The sequence below is a fragment of the Apis florea genome, unplaced genomic scaffold (assembly GCF_048593485.1).
Source record: "Apis florea isolate Af1SG1 unplaced genomic scaffold, ASM4859348v1 contig_3496_pilon, whole genome shotgun sequence".
Taxonomy (NCBI): Eukaryota; Metazoa; Arthropoda; class Insecta; order Hymenoptera; family Apidae; genus Apis; species Apis florea.
In genome coordinates this window covers 8,395,653-8,420,378 of record NW_028256773.1, presented here as the reverse complement: position 1 = coordinate 8,420,378, position 24,726 = coordinate 8,395,653, and the positions used below count along the sequence as shown (strand labels likewise).

Sequence of the window (24,726 nt, the reverse complement as noted above, 5' to 3'; positions counted from 1 at the left end):
TTGCGAATTTATGATAAACGAGCTGTGTTTTTCAATCGTATTCCCTTTTTTTCATTTCGATCTATCTTCGATTAATTCGATCGTTTAAGAAAATTTAGGAAACTAATTCTAGACTTCTCTCGGTTTAAAATTTAAAGGTATCGAAATTATATACCGTTTTTGAATAAGCGTTTATAAATAATATAAATAAATAATAATAATACATGTTTTCAATTCTAGAAAATTTCGGTCGCGTTTTTATGGTGAAAAAAAAAAAAAATATTCCACGTATAAAAATATTTTACTTTATATCCGCGATATTTGATTCTGGATCATTATTATTATATACGGGACACGGTGGATGAACCGTTTATTGTTATACACTGTCGCCGTTGTTTTTCTGCCCATTGAATTTCCGGTCGAGTATCCATCATACCATTAGCCATAATTCACTTTATCCCTCTCGTACCAGACGTATTTAGAAAGCGAGCGAGGGTCGCCGCTCTCAATATTTTTCGCTACTCTCTTAACATTCTTAATCGTTCGTTATTACATCGTGCCCTCCCGTCCTGCATTTTATCCTGCATTACAAAAATTGACAACAATGTTCGAGGGAAAAATACAATTTAATTTCGCTCGTTTAAAGCTTGAATCCGAGAGTAAAACGCGCGTAAAATTTCGCTTATTGAAAAAGATACGCGCGGATCATTCTCGCGCTGTGAATTTCGTATTATAAAATCAACTCGATGAGAGATAAATTTTTTATCCAATTCTCTAATAATTTTCGCGAAGTAAAAACTTTGATAAAATGTTGAGAATAATTTTCCTTACCTTCAACCTAATTTTGAATTGGAAAAATTGGACGAAGGATAAATTTTTATCCAATTCTCTAATAATTTTCGCAAAGTAAAAGCTTTGATAAAATGTTGAGAATAATTTTCGTTACCTTCAAACTAATTTTGAATTGGAAAAATTGGACGAAGGATAAATTTTTATCCAATTCTCTAATAATTTTCGCAAAGTAAAAGCTTTGATAAAATGTTGAGAATAATTTTCGTTACCTTCAACCTAATTTTGAATTGGAAAAATTGGACGAAGGATAAATTTTTATCCAATTCTCTAATAATTTTCGCAAAGTAAAAGCTTTGATAAAATGTTGAGAATAATTTTCCTTATCTTCAAATTAATTTTGAATTGGAAAAATTGGACGAAGGATAAATTTTTATCCAATTCTCTAATAATTTTCGCAAATTAAAAGCTTTGATAAAATGTTGAGAATAATTTTCCTTACCTTCAACCTAATTTTGAATTGGAAAAATTGGACGAAGGATAAATTTTTATCGAATTCTCTAATAATTTTCGCAAATTAAAAGCTTTGATAAAATGTTGAGAATAATTTTTCTTACCTTCAACCTAATTTTGAATTGGAAAAATTGGACGAAGGATAAATTTTTATCCAATTCTCTAATAATTTTCGCAAAGTAAAAGCTTTGATAAAATGTTGAGAATAATTTTCCTTATCTTCAACCTAATTTTGAATTGGAAAAATTGGACGAAGGATAAATTTTTATCGAATTCTCTAATAATTTTCGCTTTGATAATTTTAAAATGTTGTTCAACAATTGGAGCAATTTCTAATAACATTGGAATTCGTAACAACCTGGAAAGATAATTTTTTAAATCTGTGTCATAAAAACGATCGAATTTCGAATATCCTCGAACATTCGTCTTCTTTTTCCCGGTCACGGTTGCGTTGGATCCTCGAACCAACGTCGTGCCGCCGCGTATTTCAACCGTATTTGAATCGAAATCTTTAAAGTCTCTATCCGACCGACAGCCATAACTCAGCCCTGCTCTTTTATGCGGCGTGCATTTCGGGTGGGGGAGGAACGGAAGGAAAAGAGGAACGAAACAAAAGAGACGCCTCCACGGGCAAACATTTGTTATTCAAATACCGAAACAAATAGCTACACGGTGAATGTCAAAAAGTTGCATACAACGTCGACAACGTTCGAAATCGAACGAAAAGAATCTCCCGTAAATTTATACATCTCTTCGCCCCTCTCTCTCTCTCTCTGCACAACTATTAAAAAAATATTTTTCCGGTTGAAGAAAACTCAATCGATTCGATTCGATCGATAGCTTCATCTAAAAAAAAAACCTCCCCCCTTTTGAGATATCAATTATCCGCCCGCAAAAGGGAACAATGGCCAACAAAAATATCCATTCTTCGGTCAAATTACTTCGACATTCGTGTTTCCATTATCGGAATCCTCCTCCTTCTTCTTGAGAAAAGCGAGGCGAACCAGGGAGGAGAAGAAGAGGGGAGGAGATAGGGCAGGAAGAAAGTTTCTTCTTCCTTTAAACCATCGACTCGTGCAGAAGAAAGAAGGAGAGAGAGAGAGAGAGAGAGAGATACAGAGAGATATAGATTCGAGTTTCTTGTCGGAGTTGGCATTTCCTCCTCCTCTTCTTCTTTTTCTTTTGTCGCTCCGATCGAGGTACGCTTTTTGCGAAAGAGGATGGAAGAGGAGAGCCCGCATGTGCGTCGACAGAAATACGAGCGGAGTCGGTTAAGGGTCAACGTTACGTACGTGGACCAACTTGGTCGAAATTGCTGCTCACGCCGGTGGAGGCACGCAGGTGTTCCAACGGTATTTCCTCTCCTTTTTGTCGTTGTTGTTGTTGTTATTATTCGCCTCCTCGACAATCCTTTCGCGCGACAAATCTTGACTCCATCCAGCAGCAGGAGGAAATCTCTTTCTTTCTTCAGCCGACCTCGGCTTCTGGCCAAGCTTTCTCGCGGCAAAAGAAATCAACTGGATGAAAGATGAATTTTTCATCAAATTGTCTGATAATTTTCGTAAAGCGAAGTGATAATTTGATAATTTTAAAATGTTGTTCAACTGACATTTTTGAAAGATGGGTTCATATATGGGTTCAATTTTCCCGCGACTCGTATCGAGAAGAGAAGAGTTAACGCTCCTTTTAAATTTAATGCAAAACTGCATTATCCATAATGTATAGGATCGTTCGCTCTCTTTAATGAGTACATTCATGGGTTTAGAAGCAATGGACCGGGTTATGTATGCAGCCGACCGACACCTGAGCCAAAATCTTCCTTGTTAATTCTTATCTTTAAATAATAATAAATAATAATAATAATAATAATACCTGTAACGTAAATTTATTTTATTCGTTAAATCTTTCCATTCTTTCCTTTTCTTTTTTCTCGATTAAAAACTCGTTAACGAATCCGCATTTCGCTTCATCGAGACGGTGCAAAAATCGAGGATTTTTCCAGTTTCTTCTTTTCTGTTCTTCTTTGTTTTTTTTTTTCCCCTCCTTTGAAACGGATAGCATACCGTCGCACCCTTGTGAACGATTTACGAGAAGGCGATCCTGCAGGATACCCTACATGGAGCTTCCCTTGTTTCGTTCAACGCGCAAAGACTACCAGTGCCCTTATATGTCCGTAAGTCCAGACAATATCCACTCTCCGACGCCGCTTGCGTGTATACGACAACGTATCTCCTCTTTCTTTCATTTCGCTCTCCCTCCTCCTCGAGAACGGCTCGACTCTGCGCTCGATGCTCGATTAGAAAACGAACCGATTCTATCTTACCTCTTTATAAATAACTTCTTTCTTTTCCAAATTCAAGATCTTATTGCGCAAATCAATTGAGTAAAGAGATCGTTATTATTGACCGATTCCTTCGACTCGAACTCTCTCAGATACGAAAGTTTAAATCTTCGATCACCACTTTTTATTCATATTTCGTAAGACACAGCGTTCCCTTTCGCGTTTCAGCGGCTAATTTCTCAAGCGAAAAGTAAGCGGAAGAGAAAGGCGTTTTATAGGGAAAAAGAAAGAATTTTGGAAATTTCGATTTTCCACGAATTCAATTTTTTAATTCCCTTTCGAGATTGAAAGTTCACTGGTTATTGTTAATTTCTATCGACGAGGGGAAAAATTATCCTCTCCGCGCGAGTTTCACTTTTGGAATCCGCGACGCGGAATCGGGGGTCCCCAAGAGTCATCTCGATGGAATGCGCAGGGCGGTTCGGCTGAAAGAAGGGCGGCCGCGTATCCAGTTATTTTGTCCTCTCCCTTCTCTCTCTTTTCCTTCCTTTTCTTTATCGACTGACTTCCTTCCTTCTTGGAAAATCTCTTCCCTCCCTCCCTTTTATCACCGTCTGAAAATCCGTCGCTCACCATTGCTCGCCCTTCTCTCCACTACAGTTCGGCTCTCGCGTTATAATATCTCCGTCGGTGAATATATTCGCCGATACATTCGAGATTTTACGTTTTCGAGCGATTTATTTCTCTCGACGGGGAAAAAGTTGGAGATTAATTCGTACGATAAATATTATAAAGGTAAAGATAGATGTCGATGCGTATACCCGTGCTGGTACCCGTTTAACACGCCACTCCGAATTACCTTCGCAAAGTTTATTCACCCAGAGGAGAAGGAAAAAGACCGCGAGTCCCGCTCCCGACCAGATAAGCAACTCTCTCGAATGATTCATTACGATCCTTCGCGCGAAGAAAACGAAGAAAACGAAGAGGAGGAGGAGAAAGTGGAGGGGCCGCTCAAAATTTCGAAATCATCGAAACTCAACGAACAAAAGTTCGAAGAGAGATATGGAAATTACGAGAGCACAATATAGAAATTGAACGAGAATTTTTTCCACTTCTTCTTCTTTTTATTTCACGAGGAGATTATTTTTCTCTTCCCGTCTCTCCGTTCATTCCATTAAAAAATAGAAACGAAACACGTATCCATACGGATACGTATTGTATTCTTTTTCTTCCGTTTCCCGTTTCTCTCGTTTCCCTTATCCCGCATCACTTTCCTTTTCACTTTCGCTCCATTTTTTCCCCCCACCAGCCTCCCTCCTCCTCCCCCTCCACCCCACACTTTTTCCCCCTTCCGCTCCGCCTGTTGATTCTCCTGCACCGACCTCTACTCTACGGTTCTCCCCTCTCCCTCCGTCCCTCCGACGAGATAAAACAGAACGAGCGAAAGAAACAAACAATACATTTAAAGCGGCTCGAACGGTTACGAATTTTCGTCTTGCTTCTTCCTTTCTCTTTTCTTTCAGAAAAAATCTTTCCTCGGAAGAAAAGATCGTCGCGAAATCGATTTGGACGAAGGTTTTCCAGTTATATTTCGCGATTTTCGAACAAAAGAATTGCGAAACACGAAAGGAGGGAATAGAATTTCTGGAGATAAGAATCGAAGAAGAAAATAGGGAGAGCGGGGATGCACGATGCGGCCGGTTGGTGTCGCGTGGATATCACGACCGGTCGAGAGCCGAGCGTAGCATTAACCCGAGAGGAGGAGGGACAGGAGGAACAGGAGTATTCACGACGTAGGCGAAAGTGGCTTCGTGCCCCGGCCACGTTAAATAGAATAACCAGATCGTGGCTGGTTGAGCTGCCTCGGCCGGTAACGGCCAGTAACGTACGCTAACTTCGCGCGTTAAATTCACTTTCGAACAGCAAACGAGGCGGCCGTTCGCGTCGCCTCCATTTCCTCCGTCAAAAATCCCGCGTGGAATTATCGTGATTTCGTCACGAAATTTAATCTTTTGCAGATTCGTTCTTTCGAACAATTGAACGTCGCCTTCAACAAAGTTTCAAAATTTCGTTAAATTTAATTCACTATTGCAGAATCGCGTAGATCGTACACGTTCAAACCTTCTTTCGAGCAATACGATCATTGAACTCTTCGGCTTCGTTTCCTCTGCAATTTCTATCGTAAATAACGCGTTTCAAAATTTCGTGAAATTTAATTTACTATTATTAAAATCACGTAGATGCTCGAAAACGCGTGATTTCATCGAGATTTTGAATTAATCTTCCACAGATTCGTTCTTTCGTCTTCGTTTTTCAACAAAATTCCACGCGTTTCAAAATTTCGTTAAATTTAATTTATTATCATAGCGATCACGTAAATTGAACGTCGCCTTCGTTTCCCCTACATTTTCTGTCCAAAAGTGAAATTGCGCCGGTTCATCAAATCACAGGAATGAAAAATGATGAAATAAATTTACACGCGTTTCGAAATTTCATCCACAAATCCATTCCCACCGATCCATTCTTTCCATTCTTCTTCTCGCGAGACGCACCCTCATCCCATCGTAATTACTCCATCCCTCTCGACGATATCCACCAGCGAAGAAAGAAAGAAGGAAGAGAGAGAGAGAGAGGGAGAGAATTCATCGGGAAAATTCCTGAAGCTGACGAAGGGAGAAGGGGGAGAGATGATACAGAGAGCGACAAACCCGATCGCCGGAAGTGGCGGCGCGTCCCGGATGGAGGAGGGACGCGTTTGACGATTCCAACCACCACCGCCATCTCCGCTCTCTCTTCCCGTTTAACGAAGAAAGAGAGCAGCGTTCCTCCGCCCGGGGTGACGAGATCTTAAAACCATCACTGTCGTCGGCCGCCAACTGCCGCTGCACCGGCTGAAAATGGCATGGAAAAAGGAGCAGAGAGAGAGAGAGAGAGAGAGAGGCGTCTGGGCGTGGGCCGAGGTCTTTAACGGGGCAGTATCAATGAACTGCGAAACTCGTTCTCGCGTGGGATTATATCTACTCGGTCGGTAGTAGTAGCGCGATGCTCGACGGATAGATAGAGATAGATCGGTATATGAATTGGGTGTTGTTGCGTGTTAGAACGCGTTCTCGAGAAGAAAAATCAAGCGAGATCTCCAAGTCACGTGGGTGACTACTTCGTTACGGAAATGCGTAGGTTATTTTACAGGTGAGGTTCGTCGAACCTCGCGTATCTCGTTACGTCACTCGGGAAAAATTGAGATCGGAGGAGTAGCGTTGGTAACAGGTAGCTTTTACCACACCCTCGTTTGGGATATCCGAATATCCACGAGAGAAGAAATCGAAAATCGATTGTGCTCGCAATCTGTGGCCATAAGTTTCTTCGAGAAGAATTGTTGAATGTGTTTTCTTATCTAGGGTATAATTGTACGATATTTTTGAGCAAAATTTTTTATTCAATCAACGAAAAAGTTTTATCGATCGATAATTTTGTACTCGCGTTATTTCCGTGTAAACTCATATTCGTGCGTGCAATTCGTAATGCATGCTTGCTTAACGATAAGGAGAAACGGGTTGATACGATTGTCGCGGTGAAAGATATGGTGTTTGACGAATTTCAAACGGATTTACGGAAGGCTGGAATAAAATTTCGCTCGACGAAAAGTCGAACGATACGAAAATTTCGTTTCTCTTTACGGGAGAAAAAGGGAAAAAAGTAAAATATTCGTACCTCGAGTAGAGCTCACCAATACGATCCCAATTGCTTCGAAAACAAGACGACGAGCATCGCAGTTCATTGCACCCGAATCGCTCTCCTTCGAATCGGTTCGAAAACATCGAACGCTTTGCGAGAAAAAGCCTCGGCCTCTTATTAAACCGATAAAAAAATAAAAAAATCGATATTATCCGCGAAAGAAAAGAAAATGGCGGTGTTCGAGATCTTATTATCGACCGAGCCAATTTACACGGAGAATCGAATTTTCTTATCTCGCCTCCGCACTCTCTTATCGCCGCCATTTTCCATTCGAATCCATCGCGCGATCGCCGCTCCTCTCCTCTTTCCTTTCCCTCCTCCTCGAGAGACCGAGCGGACAAGGCGCAATAAATTGCTCACCGGTTGGAAAAGTAATAATTAACCGGTCGTGTAATCGATGAAGATCGCCGAGACTCGTCAGAGTCGGCTGTCCCCGTGCAGCATTCGATGCTCGGCCAAGTCGATCGAGATCCTCGCTGGTGATAAGAGAATCGGCAGGAGGAGAGGTGCGGAGAAGGCGATAATCTCTCCGCAATAATTTTTGCGACAATTATTACCGCGCCGCGAAAATGTGGCGTTCCCTGTTTACCACCGCCGCATCCTTCCTTATCGATCGGGAAAACGATTAAATGCGGGGATGGAAAATGTTTCGCGTCGACGGATCGAAACGTATCTCGGAGAGAATTAACATTTCGGGGAGATTTTCGACGAAAGGATAAAATTGTCGAGAGTATTTTTATCTTTTCATATGCCGTTGATATGCAACAAATAATGAAAAAATAATTCTGGAGAGCAGTAAGTGAACTACACTCTACAACGCGAGAGTAATGTTTCTTCTGTTGGGAGAAGGTAATTTGCAGGAAAGAAAAGAGGAATTAAAATTGCATAAACAAAGAAAACTTTTCCTTCCCTCCTGTCATTTTGACGTGTTAACTAAGGACAAGTGTTTTTCAACTCGTGCCTCTTAAAATGGAGAACTTAAAAAATATATTTCATAAATAATATTTAAAATGCATGGTGGAAGGTAATAAATGACGGGAGAAGTGTCTTTTTAAACTTTTCAAAGGCCATTCCCCCGTTTACGGGGAACTGAACTTAAATGTCCCTTCCGCATAATTCTTCATCCTCGTAAAAACTTACTAGTTCTCAAAAGTAGCCACACTTTCTTTTGTTCGTACGCCAAGCCGTGTCCTTATCGCGCTCAACTTTCCAAGATAGAAATTAACGCTCGGAAGTCGTCGTAATTCCTTTGTCGCTTGCCCTGGCTAATTTACATTTTTACGAGAGGTAAATTAGCGAGGTAGCCGAAAGGAAAGGTGCCTTTTTTTACCTTTGAAAGCAACAACAAGCCGTACGCTACGTCCCTTTTTTTATTTCTCTTCTATATTTTATCATACGGTCGACTAAATTAATGCAAAATTAATGCAATCGTATGAAAATTTGCTTCGAGACAAACGACGCTAATTCCGCACGATGCAACGCCTTAAGGGATAGATAGGATGGAAAAATCCTTATCGCTCGATGGAGACAAGGTCCTGCAGAAAGTTGGAGAGGCTCCTTTCGCGTCTCCATGGAGACCGTCTTCCTATCTCCTCTGTTTCTCTTACCCTCCTCTCTCCCTCTCTCCTTTCCATCTGTTCCATTCCTCCCTCTTCCTCATTTTTCTCTCTCTCTCTCTCTCTCTCTCTCTTTCTCTCGCGTGCATGGGGGCCTCGCAGTTAGCGCCGCGACGCTGGTATCGACCGACGCACCCCCTCCAGGGGTGCGCGCCTCGTGCCAGGCCAACCATCCACCGCCACCCTTCCTTTTTCACTTGGAAACCAACCCTCACCCTCCTATCCTTCGTTTCCATACTACGTCGCCCCACTACAGCATAGTACTACTATTCGATTCATAGCGGAGTGGAAAGAGTGGAGTAATAGTGGAATCGCGTGCTCGCTTTAATTCACAGAAAGCGGAGAATATAATCGCGAGGGATAGCTCGAAATACCTTCTTCCATCTTTTGGAAAGCGCAACGTGCTTCGCTTCTTTCGCTGCGATTGTTCTTTAGCTGTGTGTAATTGCGGCCGATCGCAACCTGTTAGGTTAGACTTGGAAAATCCAGTGGGTGGGGAAGTTTTTGAAACGTTTTGGAAACGTAGAAGGGATTCGGTTCGAGGAAATGGGTGGATGGATATTTATTTTATCTTTCGGATGAAAAGATTTTTTTAACAAATATTGTTAATAAATATTCGAAATTTCGTCGAGTCGCCGATTTTGAAACGAGGCAAGAATCGCGGCGAATGGAAAATTGAATTGATATTGTTTTGGATGTAGAAAGGGTTAAGTCGTGTGTCCACCGATTTTGAAACGATGCAAGAATAGTGTCGAATTGATATTGTTTTGGAGGTGGAAAGGGTTTAGAGTTTGGTATTAAAATCTGTTAAGTCGTGTGCCCACCGATTTTGAAACGATGCAAGAATGGAAATGTGGAACGGAAATTTGTATGATATTTTTAATCTAAAGAATTTTTCCAATAAATATTGTATTCGAAATTTGTTGTATCGTGTGTCCACCGATTTTGAAACGATGAAAGAATGAAAGTTTATTTTGAAACGATATTGTCTTCAAAAATGTAAAAATGGTTTAGAGTTTGGTATTAAAATCTGTTAAGTCGTGTGTCCATTGACTTTGAAACGATGGAAGAATCGTGTGAAATGGAAATTTGACTTGGAACGGTATTGTTTTGGATGTTTAGAAAAGAGTTTAGAGTTTAATTCAAATGGATGCTAGTACTATTTTTAATCTAAAGAATTTTTCCAATAAATATTGTATTCGAAATTTGTTGAATCGTGTGATTTTGAAACGATGGAAGAATCGTGTGGAATGGAAATGATATTTTTAATCTAAAGACTTTTTCCAATAAATATCGTATTAAAATCTGTATTAAATCGTGTGTCCGCCGATTTTAAAACCAATGAAAATTTGAAATAATGTCATTTTGGATGTAAAAAAGGATTTAGAGTTCGGCGTTAAAAACCTGTTAAATTAAATGCGTCCACGAATTTTGAAACGAATGAAAGAATTATTGGAAATCGTATATCGTTTTGTTTCATAGAAAGAGGATTTAAATGGAGTCTAACTTTAATTCAAAGAATTTTTTCCTGTTTTAAATGTTTTGACAAACTTTAATCTTTCTTTTATAATTTGAAACAACTTGGAATCACGTCGGTGGAAACAATTATCTTCTTCCTCTCGTGTATTTCCCAGAAGAAGAAGAAGAAGAAGAAGATAAACGAAATCTTGGCTGCCTTTTCCATCCCGTTTCTTTCTTGGTTCAAGCTTGCTCTATCCTGCGTAATCCGGTTCGAATCTATCGGACACATTGAACCGATTCCATAAAACGGATCGGCAAAGTATTATCCTGTTAAAACTGTTTGCAGAAAAGAAGTTTCCTCCACCCGTTCCGTTTAAATCAAGATCCGTCCCTTCGTTATCTGGGAATGCAAATAGTTTCACGCGTTTCGCGCCAAATAGAAATATCAGAAACGGAGATCGAGTGCTTCTTCTTTTCTTTCATGGAAAATTGCTTCTCAACGAAAGCAATGGAAAGCAATTCCAACAGAGAGACGAATAACAGGATATTCGAAGTAATAAATATTTGCATAAGAATATTTCCTTAAACGTGTTAAATAATTCTAAAACTAAATAAAATATCATTTCAAATATTTCTTTTCAATTTTACGATCACGTTGCATCTTTCAGTGTACTCTGGAAACGAATCTCTCCAAAAAGAAACAACTCGAAATTTTTGCTGAAAATAATATTTGCTCACCTCCTTCAGTTTTCCGTTCGATTTGCGTTGTTTCTTCTTCTTCTTTTCTTCTTCTAACTTTTTGCAAGAATCGAATGTCGCGCGGAAAAACGCGATAATTGAAGGTTTGTGTTTGTAACGCGAAAACCTGTACGGTGACATCGCTCGTGATCCCTAAGAGAGTAAATAGACAGGGGAGAGTAACGAGTGGGAAAATACGGGAAGAAGAGGTGAGACAATCATAGAGCCTGCTCGTCGCATATTAATCGATGGAGGATAATTAATGGTCGCATGGAACAAGTCGATCAAGCGTGTAAATTTAGATAATTTTTTAATCGTTCGAATGGTTGCGGATTTTATTGATCGGATTCCGAGTTTATCGGTCGTCGATAATACCTCGTGGATTGATACTTTATCGATTTTTGTGGGGAAAAATTTCTTTTATGAAAATTTTGATCTTGACTTTCCTCAAAAGACGAGTTCAATGATTCGCTAATTATGCTTGAATTCAAAGGTGTGAAAAGTAGTTGTGTAGGATATTTTATATAGCTTTTGTAAAAATATAATTTTTCGTTTACAAAGTTACGGAATGGAATAAGAGTTTAAAAAAAATCCGTGTGAAAAAATTCCACTTTACGTGGAAAGATATAGTAAAGATTTTGAAATTGCTGAGAATTTTAAAAAAAATTTCTCTGAGAAACCATTTTTACATGGATGTATGTGTAATTAATATATATATTTATATAGTGAACTTTTGAAATTCCTGACAGAGAACTTTATAACCGGGTCAGGAAAGTTTCTGTTACGGTATTCAATTATAACCAAAACCGCGTCGTTGCGATAAATTCTTCGCAATTTCGTCTCGTTTCTCGTCTATTCCTGGAACACTTTCACTCCGCTCTGTTAAATTATGAAAAAACGATATTCGAACAGCGACAACACGATAAAAATGATCACTTTCCTCATCGTATTTTTTCTTTTTTCTTTTTTTCATTACGCGTAACGAATAACAAGATTCGTTCGTAGAAATTTTCAGGAAATGCTTTGCTAAGCTGTGGTACGATATTTTCCCCTCGCTCGACTACATTGCGGTTGAACGAGGTGCGATTCAACTCGCAACAACTCGATACATTTCACAAGCGAAGCCGATACGATTGCGGATTCGTAAGCTTCGATAACCGCATCCATCGACTTTCTCCCGTTAATCCAAATCTCGTCTCTTCGAACACTAACAAAAGTATATTTTATCCCTTCCACAAGAAGATTGAATTATTACTTTTAGAGCTGAAGAAAGAAAGAGGAAGAAAAATGGCGGTTTTTCACAGAGGAGACAATCACGAATCTAACTCTCTCCCTCGACTTAAAACTTCTAACCACCGCCGTTCAACACAATCGAACGCAATCCAAACACGCCCTCCACTCGACGCTGCATCTCCCGGACATTGATCTTCCCCCACCTAATGCGCCCCGTCACCTAATTCCGCTCCGTAAATTAGGCTGTCGCCTCGTTTCCGCCTCCGCCAAAATCAAAGATAACCTCGTCTCCACCTCTTTGTTCGCGCGCACCCCTGTGGAAACCCACGCACAGCCCTCCACTTTCGCCTCGAGATCCTCGCGTTGAATCCTCGGTCGTAATCAGATTGGCCGAGGCGCTCTCCGAGTCACGTTCCATCTATCCACCCGTGGAGCTCGAATGATCGAATTTGCAATCAAGCCTAGGCACGACGGGCCTACGTCGAACGCATCCGTTCGCTGCTATTCGTTTGCTACTGAGGATCGATGCACGTAATCCTCGTAAATCAAAACCAAAAGCTTCGTTTCGTTCGGGGTGGTATATCGTTTTTTTCCTTTTTTTTTTTTTAAATCTTCTTTAAACAATCAATCGTAGGTTTTTTTTTGGATGTGTTCTTTCTTTTTCTTAAAATTAATCGAATACATTCGCAAAAGCTTCGTTTCGTTCGAGGTGTATATCGCTTTTTTTTTTTTTTTTTTTTTTTTAGAGATCTTAAATACGCGATCAATCGAATCCGTAGATTTTTTTGGATGTGTTCTTTCTTTTTTTTAAAAATTAATCGAATACAATCGCAAAAGCTTCGTTTCGTTCGAGGTGTATATCGCTTTCTTTTTTTTTTTTTTTTTAGAGATCTTACTTAAATACGCGATCAATCGAATCCGTAGATTTTTTTTGGGTGTGTTCTTTCTTTTTTTTAAAATTAATCGAATACAATCGCAAAAGCTTCGTTTCGTGGATCAACTCGTAGACTTTCTTTCGATGTGTTGTTTTTTTCTTAAAATTAAGCGAATACAATCGCAAAAGCTTCGTTTCGTTCGAGGTGTATATCGCTTTCTTTTTTTTTTTTTTTAGAGATCTTCTTTACTTAAATACGCGATCAATCGAATCCATAGATTTTTTTTTGGGTGTGTTCTTTCTTTTTTTTAAAATTAATCGAATACAATCGCAAAAGCTTCGTTTCGTGGATCAACTCGTAGACTTTCTTTCGATGTGTTGTTTCTTTTTTTAAAATTAATCGAATACAATCGCAAAAGCTTCGTTTCGTTCGATCGTTTTCTTTTTTTTTTTTAAAATCTTCTTTAAACACGCGATCAATCATAGGTTTTTTTTTGGATGTGTTGTTTCTTTTTCTTAAAATTAATCGAATACAATCGCTTCGTTTCGTGGATCAACTCGTAGACTTTCTTTCGATGTGTTGTTTCTTTTTTTAAAATTAATCGAATGCGATCGCAAACGCCTCCTTTCTTGAAAATCAATCGACTCGTGTAGATTTTCTTTCGATATATTCCTTTCTTTCTTTTCGAAATTAATCGACTTCAATTTGAAAGCTTGGTTTCGTAGATCTTGTTTTCCTGAAAATCAGTCAACTCCAACGTAGATCAAATCCAATGCGTAGATTTTGTTTCGTGCATCTTTTTTTTAAAATTAATCGACTTGAATGTGTACTCGCGCAAATCAAACCCAATAGCTTCTTTTCTTAAAAATCAATCATGCTTTAATGCAAACTCTACTATAAATCAAATCCAATGGAGATTTCATTTCATTCGATCTTCTTTTCTCAGAAATCGATCAACTTTAATACTGCAAATCAACTTCCTCTTGCTTTCACACATTCTTCCATCTTTTTTTCTTTTCTTTAAAATTAATCGATTTCAACGCCCACTCAACTGTAACTCAAATCCAATGGAGATTTCATCCAATGATCTCCTTCCCTCAAAAATCGATCAACATTAACACCGATGAACCAATGCAGAAACCTCTCGTTTCGATCGATTCATCCGTTCATTCCTTTCCTTCGAAAACCACTCAACCTCGGTGCCCGTAAAATTCATTCTATCCACGTTAAGACTCCTTCTTAAATCAATCAAATTGCAATCGAATGGTATCCAACCCCACGGCTAATCGCGGATTTATTTATTCTCGAGCAAGGGTGGTGAATCCTGGTTGGGTTTTCATCGTCATTTATCGGGAGGCAGGATCAACGAGACGGAGTTGGATTACGAGCAATACACGAGAGACCAGGCTTTTCAGCCTCCATTGTTGTATTACGTCGGCAAGGCTTGACGAGGCAAGCGAAACGGGGGAGATCCTCGAGTGCCACTTTATCTATTTGCATGTTCAATTTCGTTCTTTGACGCGACAGACGCGACGGAATGGCCATTGTTCTCGAGAACGTGACGATTCGATCGTCCACGTAAACGTACTCATATCATGACGATGATCGTGAGGGGCTTGCTTCTTTTCGAGAAGATCGAGGAAAATCGAATTAATTAATTTTAACCGTTTGCACTCGGATTTATATTTAAAAGAAGGTAACGAGTCGATTGAATGCAATTGTATCGCACGTATGCTAATGTAAATTTATTGAATGTATGTATATAATGATAAAATGTAGGATAGGCGAGTGCAAAGGGTTAATATTACTGTCGTAGGTAATTCGACGCAACGATATAACAATTATTTAATTTATCGAGCGAACCATCGAGTTTTCATTCGAAAAATAAAACAGAGGCGTGTAATTTACGACGAATGAATTAATAATAACGGACAATTGAATACGGTGCGGGAAATTTCGCATTAAATTTGCCACGGAAATTTCGCGTTCATCGACGTCCGGTTTTAAAATCCGAGACTGTTGCCTTTGTTGTTTATTCATTATCGCGAAGTAGTTCCCACTTAACTGCGCTCGCTCGAATATCATCAAGCAATTCAAAAGTAATCGAGCGTGGCGTTGGAAGTGCGCTCGACGTGAAATGAAAAGATTTCTGAAATAGCTCAAGTAGAAATCTGCAAAAATCTGTTATTAATTAAATTCGAATAAATATATTTCTCCTTTATCCTCGAGAGAATCTTGTTGCCAAAAATTTCGTAGCGAAACAAAACAAACCCATCCCACACAATTATTCCGCTTATTCCGCTAATCGATATCGGCGATAGACGAGAATCCGCCGCTCCTCCTCGACCCCGTTATTTCAACCAAATCGGCCCCCTCCTTCGAGCGTCTTCGATCTTCGAGAGGAGGGAGGGGGAAACAGCGACGCGACAGTGTCACGATGCTTAAATATCGAGGGGGAATCTGGGTCAGTGCTTATCGTCGCGCCAACCCTCGAAATAACGGGCTGCCACACCCCTTTCGCCGGAACATCCCCCGGCTAAAGCTCCCTGGGGGGGGAGGAGGAGGACTCGTCATCATCGATAAACCGTGATCGAGCCACCGACCGCAAATCATTTCGGCCCCATTTCATTCACCGATCACGCGCCTGATCGTTGCCATGGCGATGTACGTACGTAACGTGGCTTGCCTCTCGAAACCGAGCTCGAAAAAAAGACTCGTAAAACGCGCACAAACATGTGCGCACACACGAAAACGCCGGTGTCGAGTTTCGAAAGCCAGTTCCACGAAGAAGTTTTTTTTTTCCCCTTTGTTTTCTTTTTTTATTTGTTTCAAGATAAGCTCTCGTGACCTTCGAACGAGAAGAGAAAATGTTGTAAATAATAAGTCGAATTAATATGAAAAATTGAACGAACTCCTCCTGTTGGCGTTGCTATTCCCTTGTTTCGTTTTCTACTTTATCTTTTTCTTTCGTGGCAAGAGCGAGAAACATTCTTCTCGTGCAGGAACGAGCACGGAGGGAGGACAGGGCGCAGTTGTCACGCGGTTCGTTCGTAAACCGTGTATAGAAGAGGAAAAAGTGTAGCACGCTTAGTGTACAACGCAAGGGTCGAAGAGGGTCTATTATTGTAAAGCAGCGGACGATGAGGGCAGAAATTGCGCTCCAGAGAGATGCGTCCCTCTCTACCCACCCACCTCCCCGTCCCTCTCATTTCACCCTCTCTTTCACTCGCGTTTTATCGACAAAATTGCATTTTCTTCCCTTGGTTCAGCATCGCTGCCCGCCCGACACGACGTGCGCCAACACGGACTCTACGTAAATCGATCGATTTTCGAGGATCAAAGAATTTCCAACTTGTTCGTTGAACCTTATCCTTTCGATATTTTTCCAAATTTCAACCGTGTATTGGATTTTTTCATTCCATCGAAAATGTTCTATGGAACATCCTGTAGCTTACTTTCACTGCGCACTCGCAGCTTCGAATTGTTATCGGAAGAATAATTCGAATCAACGGTATTTTAATTCATATATTAAAATTTAAATTTATTAAAAATACATTTAAATTGCTAAGTTTTTTTTTTTTTGTAAATTAAACTCAAAGTTAAGTAATTGCCTCGCATTAGAAATTCACACGATGCGATGATTCTTTTTTTACATTAATTTTAAGCTATCTAATATATATATATATACGTTTCTATCTATCGTTTATTTATTATATTTTAAGTAAGCAATAATAATATTCCTTATAATACGTCTTCTTACACTGCTTTTGTCATTTTATAATTTTCAATTCGTTTAGACCCATATCTGATTCATATCTATCGAATAATTTATATAACAAGATTGTCGAGGATATCCTTTCCTTGAGAATACCATTTCTCAAGATCCAGTTTATTACGTGTTTGTCAAATTCCAAGTTAAGCTTGCCTCCTACAACTTTTTCGTTACACGCAGATATTTTTCGCGGTTACTCAACAGTCCAAATATTTGTATATTTATTTTTATCGATTATCACGTACTTTCCTTTTCATTCTTCAATGTTAATTTTTTTTACGTTGTAACTTTAACGAAAGAAAAAGCGGTATTGTTTTCTAAAAATTCAAAGCAGAAGAAAGAATAATTCTTACATAGAATAATAAGCTTGAGTTTTCTCAACAACGAATTGTGACTCCTGTATATACGCTATAAATTGTGATCGATATAACAGGAGCGTTGCAAGTTCTCGCGGAGGAATCGTTGCGAAGTTCCGGAATTACGAAAATTGGAAAAATTCTGGAAGGAAAGAGATTAATTGAATCTCTCTCTTTAAAATTGGTCAACATTTATACACGCAAAAAGGAGAAATTAGATAGAATCGCGTGGAATTCGAATTAGGATTAAATATATTCGATTGGATCCATTAATGGAAATCGCTCGAGCGTATTGGTTCGCAGTTAAAAAAAAAAATAGATAAGAGGTTGTCGAATAAAAATCGGTGTCCTGGAATTTTCTACAGAGGCGATAAAAATCGATCGAGTGAAAAAACGTCGGAATTTATCCGTTAAGCTTAAATTTTTACAGGCCGGCGATCCATAAAGCCGGAGTTCGTAAAATTGTCGGCATTAATCTGCCTGTAAACCGTGCCCGCCGTGAAATCGTTTTAAATGCGCGCAGTCAGAACGAGAACGTTAATTGAAACGTCAAGTAATATACAATTAAAAACTAGGTTCGAACAACGATTTTGCCAATATTTTCGATGAGGTCATCTTCTTATTTCTTACTTATTTCCAAACGTGGAGGGAAGGAACGACGCGCGTGGAAGAAAGTTAGATCGCAGGGAAAATTTTTAAAAGAGTTTTTAAATTTAAGTAAGAACAAAAAAGAGAGGTGCTCTTCTTTATTTTTTCTTCGAAGAAGAGTCTTCGTTGAGTTTCGCGGGGAAACTCAATTGAACGGAGTTTATTGCAATTAAGCTCTGGATAGAGGGGGAGGAGAAAAAGTTGAAGAAACGGCCCTACTTTGAAAATCGAGGGGGAAGGGAGAGGCAGCGGCTGGATTGGCATTCGATAAATTCATTAGCCCTCCAGATTTCTGTCGTTTAAATCGACGAAAATAATCCGCCCTCCTTCGCGACCAATTTCGCTCTCAAACTTCTCCAAGACAATTTTTCTCCACGATCTTCTTCCTTCCCACAGTCATCCGCGATTAATTCTCTCGCGAGAGATTCAAGTTTCTGTTGTTCAACAAATATATTGAATGGAATTTTATATCGTGATGTTGTAACAACGAATCTTTCTTGAATTATCGACATTGACAATGGAATTCGTTCAATGTAATTTATATAAAAATTTATGATTAGCAATTTACGACGCTACGATGAATCATCGATAAACTTCTGATTCGATTTAGCATTCATCGGCATGATACGCACGGCTCATTGATTAATTAAATGGTTTAATGGACCGGATCGGAGGATGCATAGAATTTTCCTGGCATCAGCAATCTCGTGATATTAATATTATCGATAACAATTCCTTAAAAAAAAAAAAAGTTTTCAATATTCCATTCTCATAATGATCGAGAAGAGGAAATTTAAAGAAGACGATAAATAAACGAATGTGTTTTGATAGCTTTTACTTACACGTGATGATTTTCGAACGTTTCGTTAAAATAAATGATTTTTGCGCAGGTGGTGACGCCACAGAAATGCGGCGACGTGTACCTTTACGATCTTCCAGCGAGCCGAGGAAGTCCAGCTCCACCCTCCAGACACGATTCACCCTTGAACTCGAATAACGAGCATTTACACAACTCAGGTGCGTAGCAACCCCCCGTTTTCTTCCGTCTAACCACATTCCTCAACCTCTCTGGTTGGAAATAGGGAGACAGCGTGGAAACGTGTTTCTAAAACAAGATATTCCTTGCAATACGCAATTCTTTAAGAATTTAATAACACTTTATAACCAGATCAGATATATACTTTTTTAATATCACATTTAAACGAAATAAAATAAAATTGCAAGCTTGGCAAAATGTGTTCATAAATATATTCGATATCTTTGATGTTTTCATCTGTGTCCACCCTCTTCTCACGCAGAATCTCGCCTCTATGCTTTATTAATTATTACGGAATAATCATTTTTTGAATCCATTTGCAAAAACGCTAAACATCCCGTAAACGAAGCGCGCAAGATACGTTTCGGGAAGGAAAAACCTCGCGGTTATTTCAATCGGTTCCAATCGGTTATTACTTTACTTTTTTGTTTATTGGACGTTCGATCGGAAAACAAGACTATTTCTACAGAGAAGCGTTTATCGAGAATCGATATTTCCCCGAACGGGCCGGAATCCTTTCGTTAAAAACGGACGTTTATTGCGAGTAGAATTTCCATCTCCGTTCAAAAACCGACAACAAAGGAATCGTGAATACACATGCGGTCTTACAGTATTTGCAATAAAAACTTTCCGCGTCTCAATATTATCGGAGGATCGATAATAACGTTGGTTGTTGGAAAAATTTTTATTGTCCATTTGCGTAAGACGCATTGTACGCCTTGGGTTGTAATTCAAATGTTGTGCCTCGAGAAAGTAAAATACGAGATAAAAATTGCCGCGAAAGAGAATGTCGCTATTTTTTCCCTTTTTTTCTTCTACGCGTACAAAAAAAGTATATATGCCCATGGAAAAACGTCCCAATAAACGTGGAAACTGAGTAAACCAACAACGAAAACGATTACGAGCTGATAAAGCTCGGCCTAAATTGTTACCGGCTGTTAGAAACAGTTCGCAATACACGTATTACTTTATTCGCCGTGCAATCCGCCGATCGAGATACCATTGTTCCCGGCTGGTGAATTTTTCTATAGGAAAATACGGGGTCACTCGGTCGAACAGGATCTCCCGCTCTAAAGATCGAGGCCCCGCGAGATAACGTGGTAATTTCCTATCCAAACGCCTCCCCACCATGCCGATCGATGTCCCGATTAACGCGTCGATTCTTGAAAGGAGGTGGACGGTCATTTTTCCTAGATCGCATTCGAAGATAGAGCGCATGCGTAAATAAGACACCTTCGCGCGTGCATCCTTCCTCGTGGATACAATAGCTTGGAGAGCTTCCACTTTGCAAAGTCGCTGCAAATATTAACTATTCTCATTTTATCCTTTTAACACGTTCGTAACGCCAGAGTGATTTCGTTGAGTTACCGTCGGAAGAATGTAAACGGAGCGATAAACGGAAGTTTACTTTTTGGTATTTTTATTTTATATATTTTAATATGAAATATCAGTTCTTAGTTTTCATTAAGTGATTCTGTAATTCTCTACTTCTGCTTCTTCATTCCCGTACTTCGTTCGTCGACAAAGTTAATTTTTAAGTATTTTGGTTTGAATAATATAAGCCTCTAATTGGCAACCTCAACTCAGTTCAATATTATCGGTGGAAATTCGTGATAATTCCTATGTCACCATATACGGTATAATTTTAGATTTAAAATTGTGTAAAAATGCAGAGTGATTCGCTAACAAATCATTCTTGTCCCTGTTATTCTTAAATTTCAAGTTCTGTGATTCCAAAGTATATTTTATATTTATATTTCACTGCTTATTCCATTAAATTTCTTTTAAAATTCCGCTCTAACTCTTTGCATATTTTATTATCATATATTTACATTATAATATATACCATATATGATGTGTTAAACGTTTAATAAATCGAAGGTTCAACGAGAGTTTTCGAATCTATATATATATATATATAGAATAGAAGTAAGAAATATTATATGCGCGCAGGCCGATACACGACGAGCAGCAGGAATTCCGTGGACAACGGTGGCGACGTGAGCGATTGTTACGACGTGCCACCACGAGCCATCCCCGTGATTCCATCGCCAGCGAGCAGTCCAAGCCCTGCACCTTCGTGCTACGACATCCCAAGGCCGCCTACCTCCTGCACGCCGATCTCAAACTGCTCGGGAGGATCGGGCGTGACGCCTCTCGATTGCTACGACGTGCCCAGGCCTCTGCAACCCCTCACCCCGAGCAGCTCGGCGTCCAGCCTTACCAACGATGGATCCCTCAGCGGATCGAACCGGTACGTTTCGATCCATTATTTTATTTCATCCTCGTCTAACGGGGCTTAACGAGCCGATACGTGGCGATGATCTGGTTTATGGACGTTTGTAACGTTAAGAAACGATTATACCGACCGCGGATAACAATTCGGTATATCTTTGTAATTTTGTTAAAAGATTTCCCTTTACGAACACGTTGTTTGCAAACAATTGCAAACAAAATATTTTTACTAATTGCTTTTACGAGTTGAACGGAAATACGATTTTCGCCAACGTTAGAAAACAATGAAATAAAACCACGATTAAATTACCATCTCCGTCAAAATTGTTCGTGCGTTAAATTTCACAGGGGAGTATAAATCAACGGTACACGTTTCAACGTTAAATACCAGACGCGAGGAGCCGCGTTACCTTTATATTTAGCATTTCATCTCTTCTGTATAATCACGAGCCACGCTTTAGGAAACTCTAAAATTCTTTCCTCGTAACTAGCCATTTTAACGGTCAATGCAATTGAAATTAAACCGTGTGCCGTGTAGCTTTTGATGTTTTGGTATTTCGTTAAGGCAATTTCGTTTTTGTTTGCGGTAACTATCAGCCGTGAACGGTCGAGGCGTCAACATCGAGTACGTTGAACTTTATACGCATTAGCTAGCGTAACGAGACACGCGGCTGCTAGGAAGTGATTTATTTCTAGAGTTTGAGCTTAAATACCGGACCTGTGCCAAAACACCGGTCATTCCTACTACAGTTTCGGAGAAATCGGCTCCATTTACGGTTCAAAATAAGAGAACGATGACTTTCCCCCCCCTCCCCCTCATGATTTCGAGTTAGTATAAAATGGAAAAAGATCGTGATATTTTACGTGAAAAATATTAACGAGAATTATTTCTAGTTAACTTGTTTACGTTATTCGTTTGTTATTTTTATATAAAGATTAGTTTGGCGCAGTAACTTTCGCTTGTAAAATATTTTACTTTACTTTAATGCGTCGCCATCTGCTCACTCGAGCGTGAAACGCTTTTTTGCTACCGTTTTGTCAGCCGATGCTCTCTCGCGAAACAAAGAGAAAGAAACTCGGGTGAATTTTATCGCTGAAAAACCGTTCCAACCAGCCATCCAAAGCCTATTTCCATTCGGTTTCAACTCGGTTTCAAAGTTTTCCATTCGTTTAACCATTACGGCCGTTCTGACCACCGCTATTAATCAATGCCAACGAAAGGGAAGCTGGAATAATAACTCCGCCTAAAATATTTCGTGCAATTAGATAGATTAAAAACGTGTTATGTTAACAAACTCACGATCGAGTAATAATTTTTCAAAAACTGTAATTCTAACATTATAATACTAAGAATATATATATACACACACACTATAGATACTCGTGAACAAGGAGCGTACGGTAGAGCGATTATGCTAACAAAAGGCGATTTCCGTTTCAGATCCAGCCTGGCTGCTCCGGATTACGATGTACCTAGATCGCGTCTTCCAGCATCCTCGTTACCGTCCCGGCACAATACGCCCGTTCCCAAAACACCGACACCTCCACCCCCGCCGCAAACCCAGCAGATCTACGACGTTCCAGTCAGCAAGGAGCTTCCTCTGGAGCTGGACTCCGCTTTGGAAGGCCTACAAAGGCTGCAGAGCGAGGCGTCCGCCGCGATAGCGAGGCTATTAGGATTCGTCAGCCCCGTATGGAGAACGCCTCAGCGATTAGACGCCACTCTGATGGATCTTAGGCTCGCCGCCCTCAGACTCAGAACGTCGTTGCACGATCTGGCTGAATTCGCCGAAGGTAATCCCCTCGCGGATTCTCAATCCTCGCAGCGATAAATAAACACCGTTCTCTTCTTGAACAAAATAATCAATTAAATTCCACGGAGAAATTATTGTATCTAACTGTGTTTCGTCAATGCAATGCTTGTTAACACATTCGTCACCCAACGTGATTTCGTTGAGTTCCTCACGGGGCTCAAATGTTACTGTCGGAAGGTCGTAAGAATGTAAACAGAGCGATAAACGGAAGTAGTTTTGATATTTTTATTTTATATATTTTAATATAAAATATTGGTTCTTAGTTTTCATTAACTAATTCTGTAATTCTTTACTTCTTTGCTCCCTACTTTCCAAAATCAATTTTATGTAGTTTGATGAATATAAGCCTCTAATTGGCAACTTCAACTCTATGTTCTATGTTATCGGTGGTAATAACAGCCTCCTATATTACCATATACCATATAATTTTAGATTTAAAATTGTATAAAAATGCAGAGTGATTCTCTAACAAATCATATTCGTCCCTCTTTTCTATTATTCTTAAATTTCAAATTCTCCAAAGTATATTTTATATTTATATTTCATTGCTTATTCCATTAAATTTCTTCTAAAATTCCGCTTTAACTCTTTGCTTAACTCATATGTCATGTGTATAAATATATGTATTTACATTAGTAAATATATAAACATTCTAGAGAGATCTTCTTACTTGATTCATAACTTTCTTAAATATAAGTACAAATATAAATGGTTAAAATCTTATTTTTTTTTGAAGAAGAAGAAGAAGAAGAAAATTACGTCACCCGTAATCAAAATAACCAAAAAACCAAAATAATAATAAAAATCAAGATAAATTAATTTGTTTAGAAATATTTTAAAATAAAGCTTCTAACTTTATATAAGATAAAATTAATATCTATATTTCTTTGCAAATAATTCTTCATTTTATTTATTTATAAAATAATCATTTATATAGTTTAAATTAAAAACATTAAATTTTCAATATAAAAATAATTTTATTAAATTTATAAATATATTTATAATTTATATTTGCAAATCAAATTTATTTAATGTATAATAAGCTAAATAAAGCTAATACCCTGTCGATAAATTAAAAAATTTTTATAATTGCAGAGTTTATATAATTTATTTTATAACGGGTGACGTGGCGACGAACGTGTTAACCAATTTTTATTTTATTCTAAATATTCCATTTCTTCTAACGAAAAGGGAGCAATTCTCAATATCTTGGTTAAAACTTGGCTCGTTCAATTACCGAAGGAAAATCTCTTTTTATCTTAGGCACGCTTGGGAATGCGGGGAAAGCGCCGGACAAGGGATTGGCCACGAAGCTGCGACCGCTGGTCAAGGCTCTCCGCGATTCCGACAAGCTGGTGCAGGAAGCCGCGACCGAGCTCGACGCGATGGAATGGGACGCGAGCAAGCTGTGTCGCGGGGGTGGCGATACCCCGACACCCACTAACGGCCCGCCTTCCTCCATCTTGCCACCGGCGCAACCGGATCCGCTCGATCAGCTGATCGCGTGCGCCCGGGCGCTCACGGAAGACGTTCGTCAGGTCGCCAGTTTCATTCAGGTGAACGGAACCACGCTTTCTAGCTAGGCACAATCGAGAAAAACACACCTTCTGTTCCGATTTTATCGCTCATATGCACGGAAAGGAAA

The 24,726-nt window shown here is 39.3% G+C and overlaps 2 protein-coding genes across 2 annotated transcripts in view; one reads left to right on the top strand and one right to left on the bottom strand.

Moving 5' to 3' along the window:
• The window catches only part of HLH54F (basic helix-loop-helix domain-containing transcription factor HLH54F), a 106,407-nt gene that overhangs the window by 75,072 nt on the left and 6,609 nt on the right, over positions 1-24,726 (bottom strand). The gene's annotated exons all lie outside the window — the stretch shown is intronic.
• Positions 1-24,726, top strand: part of p130CAS (Serine_rich_CAS and FAT-like_CAS_C domain-containing protein p130CAS) — an 87,980-nt gene that overhangs the window by 58,960 nt on the left and 4,294 nt on the right. The window contains exons 4-7 of the mRNA XM_086913128.1: positions 18,887-19,013; positions 20,986-21,286; positions 22,709-23,061; positions 24,345-24,637. Of these exons, the coding sequence (XP_086769254.1) occupies positions 18,887-19,013; positions 20,986-21,286; positions 22,709-23,061; positions 24,345-24,637 (1,074 nt within the window). The remainder of the gene's footprint in view (positions 1-18,886; positions 19,014-20,985; positions 21,287-22,708; positions 23,062-24,344; positions 24,638-24,726) is intronic.